The 23,115-nt window shown below is 30.6% G+C and overlaps 1 protein-coding gene across 1 annotated transcript in view; it reads right to left on the bottom strand.

Annotated features, from left to right (window-relative positions):
* LOC107455606 (uncharacterized) overlaps nucleotides 1-23,115 on the bottom strand; it is a 56,749-nt gene that overhangs the window by 13,469 nt on the left and 20,165 nt on the right. Inside the window, exons 2-5 of the mRNA XM_016073231.5 lie at nucleotides 10,554-10,797; nucleotides 8,086-8,371; nucleotides 4,635-6,484; nucleotides 708-869 (exon numbers count right to left, since the gene is read on the bottom strand). Coding sequence (XP_015928717.1) covers nucleotides 708-869; nucleotides 4,635-6,484; nucleotides 8,086-8,371; nucleotides 10,554-10,796 — 2,541 coding nt within the window. The 5' untranslated portion in view covers nucleotide 10,797. The remainder of the gene's footprint in view (nucleotides 1-707; nucleotides 870-4,634; nucleotides 6,485-8,085; nucleotides 8,372-10,553; nucleotides 10,798-23,115) is intronic.

Raw genomic sequence — 23,115 nt, 5'->3', positions numbered from 1 at the left:
TTTTCTGAATTTGTAAACACGTCAAATATTTTGTTTTACTTTTATTTACTAACACATTAATTATTGAATTTGGCTCCAAGATCGTAAAAGCTTGTTTAAGAGCCACCGTGGTCCGGACCACTAAGCAACTGTCATCCGCAAAGGCCAAAATATGAACAGATTTATTAAAAATAGTGGCATTGATCCCTGAATCTTCAATTACTTTTTGAATTGCTACATTAAATAAGGGACAAACCAGTATGTCCTTCAGTCCCACTCTGTTTTTTACCACAAGCTGTTCAGTGAAGTCTCCCTGTTATGTGTCATATTTTCCTTAGGAGTCAAGGCTGTAAGGGCAACAAGTTTTAGTCAGACTGATTCTGTTAAAGCTTATTGTAATAAACCTTTGATAAGGTTATTTACAATGAGCTTCCCCTGTTCTGGACTCATTGCAAGGTGTCTGAAATAAATAAGTCTGATATATTTTCTAATAGATCTAAAAAGGTATTCGGGTTCGTTGCAATAAGTCTAAAAACTTTCAGGCTGATTTTAATCTGCTACAGATTTTTCCAATCAGCCTGGTTCGTAACAAAATGACAATGGGTGTTTGTAAAGAACCGGATTATTCATTTAGCCAATGATATACATAAATTTTGTCAATATTGTTTTTTTTTTTTAAAAAAGAACAAATAATAAATTTACTAATATAAGACCTTTCTAGCACTTACTGTTTCATGGTGAGTTTTTTGATGTTTGGTTCTATCTGAGGAATTGCTAAATGTCTTGATACATCCCGGGAACGTACATGAATACGGTCTCTCCCCCGTGTGAGATCTAAGATGTATCTTTAGATTTTCGAGTCGGGAAAAGGCTTTACTGCATCCGGCGTACTAGAATAATCAGTACTGAAATTTAATTATACTCGAATGTTAGATTTTAGAAAATATTTCAAATTTACTTACAACAACCTATCAACAACTCAAGAGAACCCATTTACGTGTTCTAATACAATAAACAATACGTTATATTATAATACAATACAATGTGCTCTAATACTCTTTATAATAAACATTTATGGTGGTCTTAACAAAAGTATTTTGTATGAGTTTTAATTTAAAATAGGGCAGAGAGGGGCTAGTATAGACATTTCTTAAAAGTTTATCGAAAAACTTATTAAATATAATTTTTTACTTGTGAAGTATTTTTTTTTAACAGTAATTCTTGTTTTCAAAATAAACATTTTTGCTTATTTATAAACTTAATAAGTTGTTCAGTTTTACCATTTTTTTAAACAAAGTTTTTTTTTGTTGCAATTTAAAAACGAAAAAAAAAGAAAAGAACTAAAGTCGCCAACACTTATAAATGAAAAAAAAATCACTTAAAGCATGTTCATCCTAACCCCAGTCCCACCACCATGTTTCTACATGTGTACGTTCATGCCTAATTCTGATTAATAGTAACTATACTGAGCAAAAAATTAATTTTGAAATACGCAAAAAACAATGTCATTAACAACATATTATGCCCTAAATATTCAGAAAATAAAATGTGTTAATAAAATAGTAAAGAGAAAATTTGAAAGTTACTTTTCCACCTTAAAAATCTTCTTTCACAGATTTCTGCAAAAAGTACTCACAGTGTTCTTATGCTACTGCGCATGGAAAATATACACCAGTGTTGCATGAAAAATGAATATACGATATCTCACAGAAGCAATTTGATCAATTACCAAAAAAATTATTCAAGATGTCCACACTAGCCCCTCTCATCCCTGTGCAAATTTTTACGGCGTAAAAATGAAGTTTTTTTTTTATTAACGTATTTAAATGTTAAAGTACAAATTTCAATTGAAAAAAATAGGCATAATCAGCATATCACGAGAAATCCAATATTACGAAAGGTTTCCAGGTTACTATCAAAATGCTTGAATACAATAAACAAAAAATTTATGTTAATAACAAGTCAAATATAGCTAGTCTTTCTCTGTAGCGAATTTTTTTTTTTTAAGGGAGATTTTTTTCCTCCTTTTTTTTGCTGCTTAAATGAGAAATATTAAACGGAAACAGGGCAAGATATTGGACATTATTATTTATAGTTGTTGTTTCTAATGCTACTTGCCACACGGGCAAGCTTGCTTGGTGAAACCGAGCAAATTTAAGGCATAGTGTGCGTTTCTTGTTTTTCAGTGGCGCCATCTATGGCCAAGAATTCGACTTCTGCCACACCATACATCGCACCCGTTTATAGTTCGGACCCATTCATACATCCATTCATTCATCCACAGATCGTAATTTTGACATGAATCAGAGAACGATCGATCTCCAATCCAGTACCCCCAGAGGTATTGATTTGTTACGGGAACATGGAGGACCCCCAGAGCATTTATAGTTGTTATCAATACAAAAAAGCGAAAATGAAACGGCACTTTACCTATTTTCTACTTAGATTCTTAATCCATCTATCCCCGCATGCTTGTTTATAAAAAAAAAAAAAAAAAAAAAAAACACGTGGGTGACCACTGCCTGAAGTATATCCCCCCAACAAAAGAATAATTTTTTTAAAATTTTTAGCACATATCTACCTTCCTTTTGTTCTTCTTATTTTAGTAGATTTCTGTTGAAATTAATATTCAGAGTAACTATAACATTCGAGTTTTTCTTATTTCTATTTTAACTCATTAAATATGTCGATATACTTATTACGAAAAGCTCATTATAACGACAATTTCACCGCTAAAGTGAAACTTCATTACAACAGAATTCTACTCCATCCTCCCTTTATTTTTATTTTTTGAGGTCTCTTTTTGCTGCTTCTATTACAATAAGCTGCGCACTATTATGTTCATGGCTTTATGCAATCAATCTACACTGTGAAAAATTCCGACTGAACTTTAACATCCGTAAAATTCATTTTTATACATAGTAATATCTATTTGATTATAATGATTACGGGGGTTCAAAGTCTTTACAGTTAATATCGATGTGTGTGAAATTTACGGTATATCAGATTTTTCGTTGCTGAAAATTTTACGGTAAAATAGGATAATCGTACATATTTAATAATATCATAAATGCTCTTGAGTCTTATAATCAAGACTCAGGATTTTTTTCATTTCTTCATTCATATCAAAGCCGATTCTATAGTAAATGATCTCATCTTTGCCCTTCTCCTGAATTGATCTTAGACGTTCCATAGTTAGTGAATCGAAAACATGTAATGACCATGGGAATACCGCAATCTTATGTTTATATAACAAGGCTTAAAATCGGTTGAAACATGCATGAATATTATCTAAATATACGGTTGTATTGAGTATTATCTAAATATACAATTGAATAGCATTCAATATACAGTTGTTACAAAGTGTTGAATGGATAGTGTATTTTAAAGAATATTTCTATGGCGAAATTTAATAACTTATTTATAGAAAATGAACAAATATTGAAAGTAAACTCTTACTGATATTTGAAAAATTATTATTATGTTGATTTTAAATCAAATGTTTCTCATAAACTTTAATAAAATTATGAAAAGGAGGAAAAAAAATCCGATTTGAATGATAAAATAGCACGCATAAATAATCCATACAAGAAAAAGATATTAGGATCAAAATGCATTCCAGTTGTACTGAGTAATTTTTTTAAATTTTTTAATTGTAGTGTATTTCGTAAATAAATGTTAAAATAAAAGCTCAATTATTTCTTCCCACCCCCCTACATAATACACCCGACTGTGTCTAATGTAGTTGATAATGTGTGTGAAAGATAAATAAATTTCTTTCAATCAAATCAATTTTCTAAATCTTATTTCTAAATCAATTTTCTAAATCAATTTTCTAAATCTTAAAAATACTGTAAAGCAGTTACTGGTAGTGAATTTTTTGGATATTTTTTAAAAAATTTCACACTTAAGATCTATGAAACAATGTATTGTTTACAATAACATTTCTTTAAAACATGTTTCATTAAAATAATTTTTGATATATATTTTAAGGCTCAGTTATGATACATTCCTAAGCAAATAGGCTTAACGTTGAACCATAATTATCGGTATCATGAACCATATTATAATGCAAATTGTTTGCCACCTTAGTGAGGTATTAAATTAAACCCTGTCTTCGTTCAAGTTACACTATAATATCTTCTAATCAAGGTTATGAAGCACAAATATTGTTCAACTATTAAAATTACAGGAAAATTGAATGATATTATGACTTAACACATTTCAAAATTTGTAACAGAATTATTCGAATAATTCTGTTTCATCAAAATATATTTTTGTGTGAACAAATTAATTAAATGGCATTGAACAAATGTAACAGTCATAAATATGTATTTTTATAAGCAATTAAGAAGCCCAGGTGCAAAGCCTACTGACTGAATTAAAAATAAATAAGAAAGGAAATTAATAGATCTTTTTAGAAGAATAAATTGTGTCATAGTTAAGTTTTCTTTTATGAACTTTAATATGACTTTGCTATTTGTTTAATTTTCAGTTATAATTTTATAAAAGAAACAGTCAGCTATATACTGCATTCTGAAATCATTCGCATGTCTCATCTAGAGGTCAGTTAAGAAATTTAGCATATTCATCTTTAAACATTGCATAAGGATTTGCATTTTGTAAAAATATACTATTTTACAGATACAACTTACCGTACATTTATTAGGCTTATCACCAGAATGTATCCTCATGTGTACTAATAATTTATAGCGTGCATTGAATGGATGTAGTCGACGAGGACACAGCTTCCAAAAACAAACAAAGTCATCTCCTCTCTTTTGGTCAACATGTATCTTTTCGATGTGCGCTACGAATTCGTCTTGGTCCTGAAACACGGCTGTGCAATCCAACCATCGACAAGCATACATTCTGTTCGATTCAGTGTCTGTTCCACTGCTCCCTGCTACCGTTTTATCTCCCTCGGAACTTTCGAAACTTGATGAATTCGAATTCGACGGTTGACTACTATCCGAAGAGCTAGTTTTTTGCAAAATCGCCTTCCTTGCCATATGTTGATCATATGTCGGAGGAGGCTTTGTAGGTGGTACAATTGCTTGTGGCTGAAAACAATGCAGCTGAGTTGGTAAATTAGCATGGACAGGTGGAAGAACAGACGGAATATAAGGAATGTATTCCTCTGTACTAAAAGCAGCGAGATCTTGTGGCAATACATGGAGATTCTCAAACTCAGGGGCTAGCGAAGAGTTAGAAATGACATTGGGATTAAAAGCTGTTGGAATATTTAGGAGACCAGCTCCAGAATCAAAGTCTTGCATTGCCTGCATTACGAATAAATTATCTAAGTTCATCAAATCGTTGTTCTTTAGAGTGTCATTATTATTACAGTTGGAAATGTTACTATTATCACTAGGGATATTGGACGAATTGTTATTACCAGGTGTACTTGTTTGTGGCGTGAAAGATGCACTCCTTCTATTTCCAGAAGAACCGGAGTGGGGACTAGAGCTACTGTTCCTGGCCGACAAGTGACCATAGCACCCAGTTTTATCCCCGTAAGAACCAGGTGACACACAAGAGGAAGAGCTTCTAGAACCATTGAGGTAAGCGTTTAAAGAGGTGGGTGACATTCTAATAATGGTGTTAATGTCAATTCCCTCTGCGGATAGAGGGGAATTTGACAATGCTCTTTTGTTTCTAGACCGGCTTGAATAAGAAGATCTAGCAGAGTAACGCGGGCTTGTAAATGCAGATGGAATAGCCTCAGAGAAATTTGTTGAAAGTGGAGTGAACGTGTTGTAATAAATACCCATTTGAGAGGCAGTTTGTGCGTTTGTGACTGATGTGAAACTCATGAGGGAAGCAGTATCACTATCACTAAATCCACCTCCAGATGGAGTTACACTGGGAATCACTGGAGGTAAAACTGAAAACCGTCCCCAAAGCGGATCCATTTTGGCCTGATACGAAGTATTTGAATAATTGTTGGAAGCAGGTGTTACAGTACTTACGGTTGACGTAATAGCCTGAACTGGCGAAGAGGGGAAACCCTGTCCAACAACTGGTTGCGGTGATATAAACATTGATAGTTCATTTAACATGTTTGAAACATTGGACGACTGATTCAATGTTTCAAATGGTTTCGATGACACACTACTTGCAGATGAATTATATGGTTCTTGTTTTAAAAAATTATTTATTGGATCATTCAAGCATTCTTGGCGATTCATTTCTTGATTTCTTGAAGATGCAGGCACAGAAACAGTTCGTTGGTCTGATGATAGTTGCTGATTAGTTTGAGCGTGTAAGTTATCGACTTCTCTAATTCTTTCTTTGAGGGTTGTATGAACATTTGGATTAGATTGCAAAGTCGTATAAAGTTCTTGGGGTAAATTAAAATTATCAGTAAAATATGGATTATTTTGAGACACTTCATTGGACTGTGATGTAATATGAGGTTTAGTATCGGGATTAACAAATTGATTTGAATTCCCTCCATTAGCAGAGGGTCTTCCTATAGCGATTCCTGTGCCATCATTTCCATCTATAAAAAAAGTGATTATTATTATTATTATACGAAAATAACTTGTTTTATGGATAAAAATTAAAGCATTGTGCGTTTAAAATACCATCATAATTTTATAACATTCTAGCAGTTTTTTTCTTCTTCTTAAAAGAAGACTGTTTTTCTTCAGGCCCCAGTGGTTAAGGCACTAAACTGTCATTGCTAGTGTTCGATCCCTAGTATCGGCTTGAATTCCACATAGCTTCAGATCAATGGGTACCAGCTTGTCTGGGAAGTAAAGGTGGCCAGTGCGCGGTGTTGACTACGTTGTCACAATCATGCCATTAGTCACGAAGTTGCAGCTCCTTAACCTCCATGACCCCCCTGGCTTAACGGGCTAAGGCGGGATGGCTTTACTGTAATCTTTATCGAAGCTATTTTTTCTACTTCCGAATCGATCGGAGGATTCATATGCATTGCACCAATCAGATTCTTAATTCCCTTCATAGCTTCAATAGCCTTGTAATTTTGTATCCAATGAAGAAGACAATGGAACTCCTGGATCAAGTATTAGGTGAAATTTGTCTTCGTTGAGGACTTTCCCGATGGAACTAACCCGCATTGGCGTTATATGGAGAGCAAAACCACGAAACCTCCTACGATTACCCTGATGACAGGAGGGCTCTAACAAATGGTCCACCAACCACTGAGGATATTTTAAGTCAGCATCGTAGTCGGTGTGACCCGAGTGTAGAATATGAATCGACCAGCCATCGCTGGGATTCGAATCTGATTCACCTCATTGGAAGGCGAATGCTCGATCCCCTAAGTCACCACAGCTTGATCTGATAAATTGGAAGAAAAAAAAAGAAAAGAAAAAGAAAAGAAAAACGGGAGGCATAATGTTGAGATATCGAAATTTTTCGAAAATATCGAAGAAGAGCTTGATCCAGTAAAGTAGTGAAAATGCTATATGGTATGTGTGATGCGAATTTGATTGTACAGTAGGATTCTGTACAGCAGTAACAAAAATGGAGGGGAGGTAGGCCAAATCATATTAATGATTGAAAATTGCATAGAAACCTCTAGCCGGAAATGCAGATAGGGGAGCTTTCCTGTGATTGACTATCTGTTCATGGGCCTTTAAACTGGTACTTTTTTACCTAAATTATCTTAATTTTATATGAACTTTGTTGAAAATTGCATTCAAGTAGGCTTCCTGTTTGCTTTTTTACCTGCAGGCTTAGAAATAGATGATTTTAACTCGATCTAACTAATAGGCAACCAACTTGACAGATTCATCAATTTATCGAATTACAATAAAACAGCTTTTATGATAATATGAATAGAAAACACAAAAGTAACGCAAAATTAATAAAATGTGGATTAGTAAAATGACCAGTTCTATGGCAGGACAAGAGTAGGAAGTCTATAATAAGGAAGTGTCCCTAGCTGCGTACGACGACGACATTTCCGGCTATGGGTTGCTACGCTGTTCTCACTCCTTATGCTGCACCCTTACCTCCCCCCTAACTTATAACTGCTGCATTAATTGCCTAGTAGGTTAATTCAGCAAAGGAGTTGTATGTTTTTAAAAATTTATTTACTTACAAAATATCGAGGATATTGAAAACATTTACCTTTCGATATTGGCATGAAATATCCTAACATCATATTTTCATACGCCATTTTCATATCCAAGTTGTTTGAATAGGGCTCTCTACTCGTATTTTTATCTGTTCTTCTTTCTTGTGCAACAGGTACCGAATCTTGTGGTAAACCGTGTGGTGGCATTGTAGTAGGAGTTTGTTGTGAGTAATGATCTGATGACTTACTTATTGGAATTGGTGGTAGTTTAAAAGTAGGGGACGTTGCGCAGCTCCTGATTGTTTTTGCCTCTCGAAAAGAAGTTGGGTGATGAGATAACTAATGAATAAAAAAATTGAATTGATATTAGTTAATAAGTAAAGAGCCGTTCTCGCTTTATGCGAAAAATTCGCATACGCAAGTAAAATCTGATCAGCGAATTTTTCGCATGCGCTGAGAAGGGCCCCTTACTACGTTTATGAACATGAATAAGCATTACATTTAGGCAAAATCCCATGCATAAACGAAACATTATAACATCACGAATTATATTTTAGGAATAACTGGTATTTTATATTATTTTTAGTTATAAGGATGCATTGAGCAAGAAGTATTTAATTTAGCATTTTCTCATATTCATTACCTTTTAAAACGTTATCTATAATTTTGAGGAAACATTGTATATTTTTGTTTAAAAGTTACGAAGCATCATGGAATTAAGTAAGTGAGAACTATTTGTTTTATAATCTTAATACTACTATTTTTATAAAATGCAAAAATGTGGGGTGGCTGTCGCAAAAGCATGAAAATGTCTTTGCTTGTTTCAACTGTTTTGTTGACTTTGGAAACTCAGAAAATTTAAACACGGGTCTGTATATTGTTTTCGATTATAAATATATCCCTTCCAACTGCTTCGATTTTCGTAGTATCTGAAAATATTTTTCTAGTGGTAAAAATGGTAACGGATTGATATTTTATGAAATTAAAAGAATTTTGTCCTCCATTACATGTCCCACAGTGGATTGATACTAAAGACACGGTTCCCAGTAGAACACCGAAGTCAAGCATCACTGGCTGCGGTCAGTAAGCGGGTGGGTAATCACTTTGATCAGCCTGCGTAGGGACCGAGGGTACGCGATAGTGGTCCTTGTTAAACTGTTCTACCGTAAAGTACTCAACTTTGTCGGGCTGCCAAAGCAGGAGAGCCATCTCCTCTGCAGAGGATCGAAATTGCGATGGTACGTCTTCGGATCACCCTCAGGGATGTTTCCCTGACCGTCGCAAATAGCCTATTGCGCAGCTCTAGTGTGACGTAAATTAAGCACTTAGCTATCTACCACCATTTGATTTTGAAAAAACCAATATATAACACCCCTCTGTACAATAGGGCCGAAACTAAAAAAAAATCAATTAATTTTTATTGTAGCATTTATGTTTGTGACTGCGTATTCTCCTTAGTGCAACCTATAATCTGAAATTCATTTTTAAATTATTGAGAATTATGAAATTGTGATAAATTAGCCAGTAATGTTTTTAAATGCCTGATCAGTTAAATAAACCTGTTTTAAGTTGTAGCACTGAGGATATGATATATTGGGAGTACAAATTAGTTCGGTCCTTTTTTTGTAGTCAAAAATGCATTTGTTTTTGAACAAAATGAATGAAAAGATTAATCAAAGTATTGTTCATCATCTATACTTTTCCCCACCTCTCTTGCAATTTTCGAATTCCATCTCGAAAAAATGTCGCGTCTTTTGAGACGATCCAAGTTAGGGGCCAATTTTCGATTTCTGCAAAAGAAGTAAACCGGTGATCTGCCAAATCATGCTGCCTCCATCGGAACAACCAGTAATCAGAAAGAGCAATGTCCGGTGAATATGGCGGTTGTGGTAAAATATCCCACTTAGGAATTTTCAAATAATTTTTTACGACATGAGGCCGACCGTTATCATGCAGAAGAATAACTTTGTCATGTCTTTGCTCGTATTCCAGCCGTTTTTCTCTTAATGCACGGCTCAAACGAATCAATTGTAGCCTATACCGATCGCCCGTAATGGAATCGCCAGGTTGTAGCAGCTCATAGTATACAACACCATTCACCATTCTTTTTTCACCATTCTTGAAATTTCGAAACCATTCCCTACATGAATTATCAGTTGGAGCATTGTCACCATAAGCTTCTACAAGTATTCGATGCGCTTCAGCTGCACTTTTCTTGCAATTAAAGCAGAAGCATAAAAACTCCCGCAAATGCTGCTTAGTTACCACAAAATTTGATATATTCAACAAAGTAAAAAACAAGGTTTTTTGTATGAAACTCAAAGCGATATAAACTGAATATTATTTTTGCAGGTGTCCAACCTCTCTGAAACCACCGAAACCAGCTGTCACTATGAAACATTCATAACAGCCAGAGTCGTCTTTTGAAAACAGACCGAACTAATTTGTACTCCCAATATGTGCATTAAGCAATAGAATCATATAATACTTGAATAAAATTGCGAATTATATGCCATCCTACCTGGAATGAAGTTTGTGCCCTTTCTTCTAAGTTGTTGGTTAAAAACCTGTTTGATTGCGAATTTTGAGATCGATGATGACTTGCTAGTGGTATTAGAGGTAATGATGCATCATTATAAAATGGTGGAATGTTTTGAATTGGAGCTTGGGCTGTGTTTCTATTTTGATGGGCTGCCAATGAATAGTTTCCTTGTGCTACATTTCTATGTTCTTTTTCTTCATAGTCAGTCAATCTTCCCATCATTCTAAACAAAGAAAATTAAAATAAAACTAATATTTTTGTGGTCAACGATTGACGAATATCTAAAAGAAGTCAATAACTCAGAAAACATTATAGTCATTAGACGTTAGTTATTCTACAGGGAGAAAATGTAGTCATTATTTAAGTTACTATCATTATATTTAGATTAAAGTTACTTAAATCATATCACTTTTCATGTTTTTATCAGTTACGAATCACAGACAATCACATATAAAATATTCTAATAATGAAAAGTAAGTACTGAAAATTAATTGTTTTTACTAGGTCTACAATTAGTTCGATTTAGGAAATCGGTTGTCGATTTCGTGCCACCTGCTTCTAAAAGCGTACCAGGTTCAAAAATATTGAGTATTCATGATTAAGTAAATAAGACGACAAATGGTATGATAAGAAATACTTTTGAACTGTTACAAGTATAGAAACAGTCTTACAAGCTTATGAAATGTTGATGGAGCATGATGTTATGTGCTACAAAATTCAAGCATGAAGTGCTGCCTGTTAATATTGCAACTTTTTAGCATTTATAATAAGTTTTTTTCTTCTTAAGGATAAAATTTAATAATAAGTTTTTAAAAACAAAAAATATATATTTTATGGTATAAATTTTGCTACCACTTTAAAATTTTGGTTGACCTTTGGGAACCCTGGATTGAGAACTGTATCGGTAAGATTCAGGCTACTACACAACGTTTTTAGTGAAACGTTTATCCAAGCATCAAATAACAGTTAGCTAGCAAAGAAACAAGTACACTCACGGGAATAAATTAAGGATAATTGAGAATTATACGGAATTTGAATTTTATAGTAAAAAATTCACCAGTAGAAACAAACTAACGTCTGTACAAACATCTTCAAACATAATATGCAAATTACAGAAAGTCACCAGATGATGCCGATAGTACGTCACAAAGACGAGAGTGTTAGCTGGAAGTATGTAAGAAATGGTGACAAAGAAGTAAAATTTTTCACAAGCATTCTGTAAGTCACCCAGTAGGTACCCTAACCTAATAGTCATGAGACAGATAAGCGCATGCGGGTGATTTTTTACTTGGTAGAATTATCAGCCGCTTGGAATGTGATCATACTCTGATGGAAGTATCCGAGAAACTTGGAAATGTCCAAAGAATCATCGTTAGGTTTTGGCAATGATTCCAAAATGAATAAATGGCAGTACAGTACAGAAATAACATGTTCTAATAATAACATGTATGTTTGTTTTGGGATGCCATGGGCATAGAGTTTGTGTTTATGGATGAGAACACCCATCCTCACCTAGCAAACATCGTAAACCATAGAGGCGATATAAATATACCACCTCTATGTCGTAAACAAATGCCTTAAATCTGAGGATATGACCTGCACAGAATAGCCAGTTTTCTCACTTGACTTGAATCTGATAAAGCATTGTGGGCCATACTTGGCCGGCGATTTATTTATTAGATTTTTCATTATCACTCCAGTGTGCATAACTTGTAGTTTTTATGAATGATATCAAACATACACCATCTTTTTTTGTTCTTTATCTTTCGTTTAAAAAATTGGTTTTATGAATAAGCCACGTTTGTTTTGTTACTGAAACTTATTCTGAACTTTACCAGATCCGGCATTATCCTTAATTATGAATGTAGGATATAACAGAATAAGATGCTTAATAATCATATGAAGTATTTAATAATTTATCTATTACAGTTATGTTATATCCTTACACAGCAAGTAAAAAAAAAACTTGTAGAACTGATAAACTGAAATAAAAACTTAACACAAGTACACAGCGACTTGATTCTTTCGCAAGGATCGTCATGTGAAAAAAAGCTTCCTAATTTATCAGCTAGAGCACTCTCTGAAAAAAGGGGAGGTACAATTTAAGTAACTTTTCTATATTTTTGCTCAGAAATAATAAACAACTTTATGCTCTCTTTATGCTTAAAAAATTAATTACTTATATAACGTATATTTTTTAAATTTTTTTTTGTTATAATTTGTTTCTCAATTATTATTGCTCATAAAATAAGTTTTAATGTATATAATTTTCTGACGCCTGGACAGGAATAATTGTTTGGTGATAAACAGGTTTTATTATCTTTTTATAACTCTTTGTACATTTATTATCCTCTCTAGCAAGTACACGTTTATGCAATAAATACTCTGAAACGAATAAACTACGACACTCATATTTTTCCCAATTATGCTACCTTTGGTCTCTATGATAAAGCAGGAATTCTAGAAACTGGTAGCAAAAGCATTTCATTTCTATATCTCAAGTATTTTATCAGTGTTTAACACAACTTATTAACAGTTATATGATTTGTATTTATATACAAGAGAAATCTCAGTACTGTGACTTCTTATATAGTAACTATACAGTAAAATCTAAGTTGATTAAACATTCGCGTTTGAGACGTAGTAAATGCACATTAACCCTTCGACGCACATGGGACACCAGTGCTCATTTTATATATGTATTTTTTCTAACGCTGAAATTACAAGCAAAGATATATTTTGATGCTCTTTAATTATAAAAAACATTCTAATAGTTACTAAAAAATTTTGTTCATTGGAAGTATATTTCTACTAAAATATAAAATAAAAAAAAGTAGTTTTAATTTTTTTCTCATTTATATTCAAAAATTTATCAATAATTGTTTTTGTCAAGTAGGGAAATTTCATTGATGAATAACCATTTCTCTTAGATTTAAATTACAACAAAAAAAAGTGCAAATTTGAAAAAATGTATTATTTGGAAGTGAGCCGTGTTTGGAATATTTTATCCATAATGCAGAAAAAGACACTGACGTTTCATGCTGTATTTTATAACCATAAATTATTAAAATGCTAAATATAATATTTCTCACTTATTTTGACTAAAATTAATAAAAAATAATAAAAAATATGTTCAATAAAATTCTGTGTCAAAGGGTTAACGCCAGGAGAAATGTTTAATACCACTTTGTTTTCAGAATAGGCAGAACAAAATTTTCTGACACATTTTTATTTTCAAAACAGAATTTAGTGATGAGGGTGATCACAGCTGTATTAAAGGATCCAGGTTTTCTCTTTTTCATTACTGCTATTACATCTTTTTAAAGCCAAACGAGAACGGTGTTAAGTTTTGACTTTCCCTTGCTATAAACAATCAATTACTTTTCAAGGATAAGAAACGAAGCGTTGGCATCGCAGTCAATTTGAACAACAAAATAGCTATTGAATAATCTCAAATAATGTTGTATCAACCTTGCATGATATGTATAAAAATAATTTAAATTCACATATATTTTTAATGCATGGAATGAAGTTAGGTAATACATTCGATTGAAGTTTGTGTTTAATGCCCTTGAGAATGAAAGAATATCTTTTGGACACTGCTCAAAACATTTTGTTCTAAATTTGTACGAAGGAAGTGGGAGTTTTTTCCTTCCTCATTTACGTTTTCCAATTGCGTAATTGTTATACTTTTATATCAAACTATGAATGAGGTATACCGTAAACTGTCTCATTCTAAAATTTCTGAAAGAAAAGCAAAAGGTTATCTGAAGTGGCAGGACGAGAAACTAACTCTTTCTTCTCAGAATATTTTCAAGGATAAGCTATTGGCGTAGTAACCAGGGCACGGAAATTATATTGCCCAGCATGCCAAAGCCTTTATTTATTTTTTCTCTTTCCAGTCTGACCGGCCATGTTTATATTCAAACAGAAATCCGATTTAGTTTTCCCAAAATTTTAAGGAAAATTGCAATATTTTGTATGAGGTGAAAAAGCAGTATAAAATAGAAGATAAAAGGAACGAAAATCAACTGTAAGACTAAAATATTATTGGAATTAATTATACCTTGGAATTATACAAATAAGAATTTTTTGAAAAAAGTAATCTTTCTTCTGTTTTAATTTCACAAGTCATACTTATTTTTATTTAAAAGTACCTAAAAATTGTAATAGAAAATGATTTAAATTAAAGTAAATAATGTAGTTTTAAAGCAACATGTTGAAGGGCATTCCTTTACCTAAGTGCTTATTAATTTTGATAATATTAGTCCTTTGTTGAAAATAATGCTCTGCATGTACTCCATAGATGTTTTACACTTCCTTGTTAATAATATTTAAAATATACCTAATAATACTTAGAATATACCTAATAATACCTAATATCTTGTTAATAATACCTCTTCTCAATAATACATGAAATACTTGATAATAAACTTCATTATTTTGACATAAAATATAAAGATGGTAACTATAACTAACGTAAAAATATAAAAATTTTAATAAAAAACGACATGTTTCAAGCTCTCAAAAGTAGGCGCCCATTTACAAGCCTTGCTACACGTGAATGAGGAAAACAAAAGTTATTTGACAAATAAAACGAAAAGTTGGCAACGAAAAAAGAAAAATAAAGCTAGAAAAAAAACCGTGGTAGCCGAGAGAGACAAAGCAGAGCAAAGTACACCATCACGTGCTATAGAGAGATGGTGAGGAAGTCAAGTCATTAATAAGGGAATCGTCATTCTTATGAATGAAAAATGATTTCTGGGCATTACGATGAGCTGATGTGTCAGGGGCGGAAATAATTTTGCCATTGCTGAAATTGAATTTATATCCAAGATTCCAAAAATGTGTGGCAGTTGATGATTTATCACATTCTTGATAACGGACATATCAAACGGACATTTTTAGTCGAAATTTCAAAGAACGTACATGAAATACTTTTTTATACTTAAAAAAGTTGATGTAGACATATCATTTTTTTCGAAGGTTTATTATAGGAGCTCTCACATATGTTAAAATTTATATACTATTGAATTTAATGTTCAGGCACATACAAAGTTACAATAGGGCCTGTATTTCGTAGAATAACATGTCCCGCAAAGCATGTGAAAATTTTGGAATTATTTAAGACCTAATAATTACTATAGCTGTCAAATTTTCAGGAAGATTCTCAGTTTATATTTAAAGTAGTAACGGAATTTATGTCTTCCTACTTAATTTTTGGCATCATAAATTAATTTAAAATGATTTGATTTAAAAACAAATAAACGTATACAGTGTGTCGACAAAAAGAACCATCTTCTTAATTTTTTTGTCCGTTTCAGTTATGGCTGTAAAAGTATATCATAAAGAAGCCATTCGCTATGCTAGATATGATCCCTATAGCATCTCCACTTGGTAGAAAAATGTAGAGTTAGCACAACTAAGCAGTTCGACATAGTTTTTTTTTTAAATATTTTTTTATTCTATCATTTTATCACCGCCGTTGTACAGCCGACCTGATTTTGAGTTTACGACTATACAGTGTTCAACTCCGTAGCGCTGTAATTTTGAACCCGATTCAGAAGACAAGAGAACTCCTGGATCAAGTATTAGGAGAAATTTGCCTTCGTGGAGAACTTTTTGATGGAACTAACCCGTATTTGTGCTACATAGAGATGAAAACCTCGAAAACCTCTTACGGTTAGCCTGACGGCAAGGGGACTCTAATCGATGGTCCATGTGCCGTTGAGGATGTTTTTCGTCAGCACTGTGATCGGTACGACACGGAAGCAGTATCGTATCAACCAGAAATAGCTGGAATTCGAACCTGGGGCACCTTATTTGGAGGTAAACGCTCTATCCTCTGAGCATCCGTCTTACTATCATCAAATTCTTTTTCCATGTGAAAAAAATCAAAGGTTCAATTAAGTTTAGTTTTATCTCTCTCCTTCTAAAATACAACTCTTACATGATCCGTATATAATTTTTATAATATTACCGTTATAAATTTTGAGCCACAAACTCTCCACAAAATCCACGTACGTAATCACATATTTCGAATATGAATCACATATAAGAAATAGAACACTAAAATATGGAGCATATTTAATTTAGTACAAATGGACATATTGTAGACATTAATACTAAAAGAGAATTCGCATTCATTTGTTCGCGATTTTCTATCATCCTCATTTTAGAAATGATATCATCATTTTATCATGATTTTCTATTATTGTATATCATGATTTTCTATTAGTGATGATATTAGAAAAGAAAGCAACTAGTTATCATAAGATAACCTTTATTTTCCATACACAGTTGGAGAGAAAAAAAACTGATGACCTTTAGAACTTTTGAGGTATTGGTCGATTTTCACTTTGCACAATATCTCGAAATTTTGTTTAATAATAAGTAGCAAATTAAAAAACAATATATCTATCAATCTATCTATCTATCTATCTATATATATATATATATATATATATATATATATATATATATATATATATATATATATATATATATATATATACATATATATATATATATATATATATATATATATATATATATATATATATATATATATATATATATATATATATATATATATATATATATATATATATATATATATATATATGTATATATATATATATATATATATATATATATATATATATATATATATATATATATATATATATATATATATATATATATATATATATATATATATATATATATATATATATATATATATATATATATATATATATATATATATATATATATATATATATATATATAAGAAGCTCAAATATTGGCGATCTTTCCTTGCATAACAGAAACTAACTACTAATCCAATGCTTTATTGAGCAAATAATTATAAATTAGATTTATTTTATCTAATCCTAAGTAGTATACAGAATAATAACACAAACTGAATTCCACCAATATTTATTCTACGAGCACATTCGTGTATATACCTACTTAAAAACTTTAAAAAAAAACAATATTATCTTTAGTTCTAAACAGGAGCGTAGCTGTGCGGTGATATTGGAAGAGAGTATTTCTATCAATATATATATATATATATATATATATATATATATATATATATATATATATATATATATATATATATATATATATATATATATATATATATATATATATATATATATATATATATATATATATATATATATATATATATATATATATATATATATATATATATATATATATATATAAAATATAGAGTGTAACAGGACTTTCAAAGGTCTGCCCCAAAAATATTCAAATGGTAGCACACTACTCAATTCATCAAAGAAATTACGTGGGTTGGCGTGTAGAGCGAGCACGAGGAGGATCCAAAGAACATAGAAAAGAGCTTATTCTATGTAAATTGCTTGGTGGAGCCTCCTAGGACTTTAAAAATATTCAGTGTTTGCGTAGCTAAAATTATTCTTGCTTACAATTGTAAAATCAATCGGAAAAAAAGCGTCAGCTATGACAATAAGACAAACGGAATAAAGGATGGAAACAAACGTGGCCCACAGGCAGACTGATTAAATGACTAAATGATTGTAGATACCGATTGCAAGCAAGTAGGGCAATTTTATATGCACCTGTATATGAATAAAATGATACTCATTGAATAATCACAAAAGGTTTAAATGATGTTTGTGAGTGATTTTATGATACTGATATAGTCTCTTAAACTTGTTTTTAAAGCAAGATAACAAACTATTTAAAGATATCATATTGTTTACAAAAAGCATATTACATAAAATCGATGTGTAAACGAATGAGAACAATATAATCTCTTCTCAGTAAGACCAGAATGAATCTTGCATCATAGACAACTGAATGTAATTTTCACTTTCATAAGACAATAAAAACTAAATCCTATTTGGGCTAAATTGCAAAAAGAAAGTTTTCTTTAACCAACTGATACCCGAGCTTCCAAAAATTGAAGATAATACAAATCATTTTTGAAATATGTAGTGGTATATGTGATCAATTTTTATAATTTTGCTGAAAAAGCATACTAATTATTATAATGAACATATTTATTATTATTTTTTTATTCAATTTGAACTGTTGTCTTCATTTTGAATGTTACATAAACTAAGCTAAGTGTGTGCTTTTTAATAATTTCTTTAAAGACAAAAAATTGTTTCTGTTAATGTATGCAACTCATAAGTGTGTCTATTGTTGATAATAAAAAGCAATTTAAATCAAAATGAAATTATTAATTAGGCTAAAAGTAAATTCGCGATGGCTTTAATCACCACGACTTTTTGTGAGGAAAGCAACAGGGATATAAATGATATTTAGTACCATCAGTACTTTTTTTTAAAGAAAATACTAGATAAATGTATTCGACCATTAAAAATTAAGTTCGTTTAAAACACAATTCTGACAAAAATTATTCTCATTTGATCCATAGTATTCGAAAGTTAAATTTCAATTCTCGTTGAAAAAATATGGGAAATTCTCATAGTTTTTCGTAAGTGCTTTGAGATGCTGCTTGACTCCCCAAACGTTGCCACTGAAGATAAGTTTATCTTGATGCGTATATTCATTTTTGGATTCAAGACTACAAAAACGATGGGACATTTATGAAATATGAATTACATTAAATAAAATTTAATTGCAATTAGAAATTATGATCAATGAGGGTTTCAAAGATAAAATTATACTAAATGATGTCCAATATAATAGATACTAGATAGCAGTTGAGCCAACTGGCCTGTGTAGGGGTCAGGGAACTGACTTTACATGAGAAAGGTTATGGGTTCGAATCCCGGGCACGCATGGATGTTCTCTCCTTCTCTGTACTATCTTTCCTTACAACGTTGGGCTACCTAATATGGTGACCCTGAAAGAGTAGCCAACAAATCTGTCCCTCAGATTCAGTCATTGGGGAAAAAAAGATCACTTATGGTTAAATGAAATGAAATAAATAATTATAAGTGACGAGGTTTCCAATCTGTAATAAAATAATCAAACAAAGTCCATGCAAGATTTTTTTTTTGGTTTCTGTTGCAGCTTTCTCAAACAATAGACATTCAAATGAATCGGGAATGGAGAAATATTGGGATTTATATTTATATCTCTAAGAAAATTAAACTTTATTAAGTGTTGCAACCGAAAAATCTATTACTGCGTCTATTTGTATACAATATTTGAATATAACTTTCGACAATAAGCATTGGAAAGAAAAAAATTACCAAAAAACCAAGGTAATTTTGATAAAGAAAAGTTCCAGTTCAAATGCGCATGAACAGGCAATCCATATCGTGGAGACAAACCTAACGATGTTCATTCATGGGATAATATTCAATTCTTAATCTATATGATGTGTCCCACCCTCCCTTCACGTTTGTAAAGATAATTAAAATGAAATATTTTTAAAAAATAATTAAAAATTTTAAAAAATTAAAAAGCCGGAATAACTAAATAAAGAAAATATATGATCTTGTTATCAGCTCATACCATTATATCCGCAAAGAAGAGTGCTTCCTAATATTGTATAACATAGTCAAAGCAAAATATATCAATACAAAAGTGTGAGTATCAACCAAAAAAATTTAAATGACAATAGAACACATTAAGTAAAAAATACAAAATAAAACAAATCAAGCAAAAAATTGAAAATAAAATGCAAGTAAAATACAGAATAAAATATAAAATGTAATATATAAAGCGAGTAGCGCGCATTCAAATGTACTGACACTTCTTTCAAAATGATTTAAAATATTTTTGTGACAAGTTTGCCAGATTACAAAATATGAACGTAGAAGCGTAAATAAGAATAGATGGTTTATTTTATGGCACATTCTTACTGAAGTACAGAAGCGCATTTGATTCATATTTGATTGGTCCGAAACTGGATGTGCTGAAGATAATAATATTATGCTGGATGATTCAAAGTTTGTAATATAAAAGGCTGAATTTTAATTATACAATTTTAATGGTTTTAGAGAAATTATTAACATTTATCAGATAAGCATTTTATTTAAAAAAAATCTTTTTTGAATATTCGAAGATTTTTATACACGAATTTGCCCAAATTGGAGTTTAACATGTAAAAATATAAATTTAGTTAGCAAAGAAATTTTTAATAAATTTATTTATAACATACAATTAACTCAATGGTTTTATATAGAATTTAATTACATTAGTTGGATATCCATTGTTTTTTTAAAACAAATTTTGGAATAGTTTGTCTATTTGTTTTATGGATAAATAAACATTACTGCAAAATCTTTTAATTCTATTCATCTGATTAAAAATGGTATTTAAATAAATGATTAACATTAGAATTCTATGTAATTAGTTTATTTATATTAAATTTAAAATCATTTCTATTATTTTACAGACCGACAATGCAGATATTTTCTTCTTTTTTAATACTTAAATCCTAAAAATTAAATGTCATAATATCGTCATGATTACGAAGCAAGATTAATTCCTCGGGGTAAATATTATTTAGCAAAATGGTATAATTTTGAAAATTAAAGATAATTAAATCATCAGTAACAAGATAAAATTTAATATTAAAAGTATAAATTTTTTTAAAATAGTATAAAAATAAGTTAGCTAAGGGAAATGGAAAATTAGATCCTTGCGGTATTCTATCAATTTGAACAAAAATATTATTTCCCATTGTAAAGATAATTATCAAAAAGACAAATATTAATTAGAATTTTCCAATAATTAAAATCGCAATTAAGGAAATTTTTATAATCATTGTAATGACTCAAAAGAACATCTTTTAGTTTAGAAAGGGGAAGGCTAAAGAGATTCGGGAAATCAAAAATCGGAATAGAATTAATTTTAGAATGTTTAATAAATTCTAGAATAGGTTGAGCATAAGTGATAATCCAAGAAAAATCTTCTATAATAATATTGTTACTAATTTTATTTAAGTTAGAGAAATTGGTGTCAGGTTAAGTTAGGCAAGTATTAGACCCACAAATGATTGTTCTAAATTTAACAGGAATTTTATGAAATTTTCCTGATAATTAAGTATAGAAATAGTATATCATTAATTTTAATTTTTAACCTCTTATACAAAGCTAAATAATTAGATAATAGCTAAATTTGTAGTAATGTTTATTTATCCAAAAGATAGTGAAACTCTTTCAAAATTTGAAAAAACAAAGCAAAGGATAGCCAACTAATGTAATTAAATTCTATATAAAATCATTGAGTTAAATGTATGTTTTAATTATAAATAAATTTATTAAAAATTTCTTCGTTAACTAAATTTATATAGTATTTCCATGTGCAAATCCAATTCGGGCAATTCGTTGTTTAAACTCTTCTAATATTTAACAAAGTTTTTTTTAAATAATTTTTTTTAATAAATCTTAATAATTTCTCTAAAATCATTAAAATTGTATAATAAAAATTCAACATTATTAATTTTATTTTATATTTTATTACCATCATTGAATAGCCGACCCAATTTTTGGGTTTACAACTACTAATGTTTAATTATAATTATCCAGTATACCATTATTATCTTGAGCACATCCAGTTTCGGGCCAATCCAAGGTAACTAACAAATCAAACGCTCTTTCTGTACTTCAGTATGAACGCGCCACAAAAGGATTCTCCTATCTCCTATTTACACTTCGATTTTCAGATTTTGTAATCTGGCTAATTTGTATCGAGAATATTTTAAATCATTTTTGAAAGATGTCAGTAAAGTGTAAGTGCATTTGAATTCACTACATTTGTATTTACTACATTTGAACTTATTACATTTGTATTATTCGCTTTAAACATTACATTTTGTATTTAATTCTGCATTTTTCTTGCATTTTATTTTCTATTTTTTTGCTTGATATGTTTTATTTCGTAATTTTTGCTCAATTATATTCTAGTTTCGTTTCAGTTTTTTTGGGTGCTCCTCCTCACACTACTGTATATATATATATATATATATATATATATATATATATATATATATATATATATATATATGTATTTTGAACATTTCGTGCTTATAACTGATTGAAACTTTTCGTAAATATATTTCCATTGTTATGCTAAAATTCATGAAAATGGAATTTAAATAGATAAACTAATATGATCATTGTAACAAATAGAAAAACACCTGCCTGATCGGCTTATTTAGGAAATAGGGTATGAATTCCAATTTTTATCTGCTGTGTCACTTTTACCTTAAGATAAGAGATTGTATCTTGTAAACACTATACTTGTGCTTTTTGAAAAATTTATGGTTGTCATCTGTTGCTTACATTGTCTTCCTTTTTCAGAATCTCGAACTAGACTTAGGATAAGAATATCTTACTTTTTCTTGGAAACTCACTTGGAAATATTTTTCATTTTCCTCTGGGAAAGTATGCGCCCTCCCGCACTCCAACGAATATATGAGCGCATTTCAGCTATAAAAATGCTATAAAAATGCTTGCAAATGTGGAGATTATTTAAATTCTTAAAAACTCTTAGTGGCGATGATATCATTAAATCTATTAAATTAAGTAGAATGAGATGGGCTGGGCATGTAATGAGA

This window comes from Parasteatoda tepidariorum, chromosome 1, assembly GCF_982258835.1.
Source record: "Parasteatoda tepidariorum strain Cologne lab strain chromosome 1, Ptep-v5.0, whole genome shotgun sequence".
NCBI classification, from domain to species: Eukaryota; Metazoa; Arthropoda; class Arachnida; order Araneae; family Theridiidae; genus Parasteatoda; species Parasteatoda tepidariorum.
This window is presented reverse-complemented; position numbering and strand designations above follow the sequence as displayed.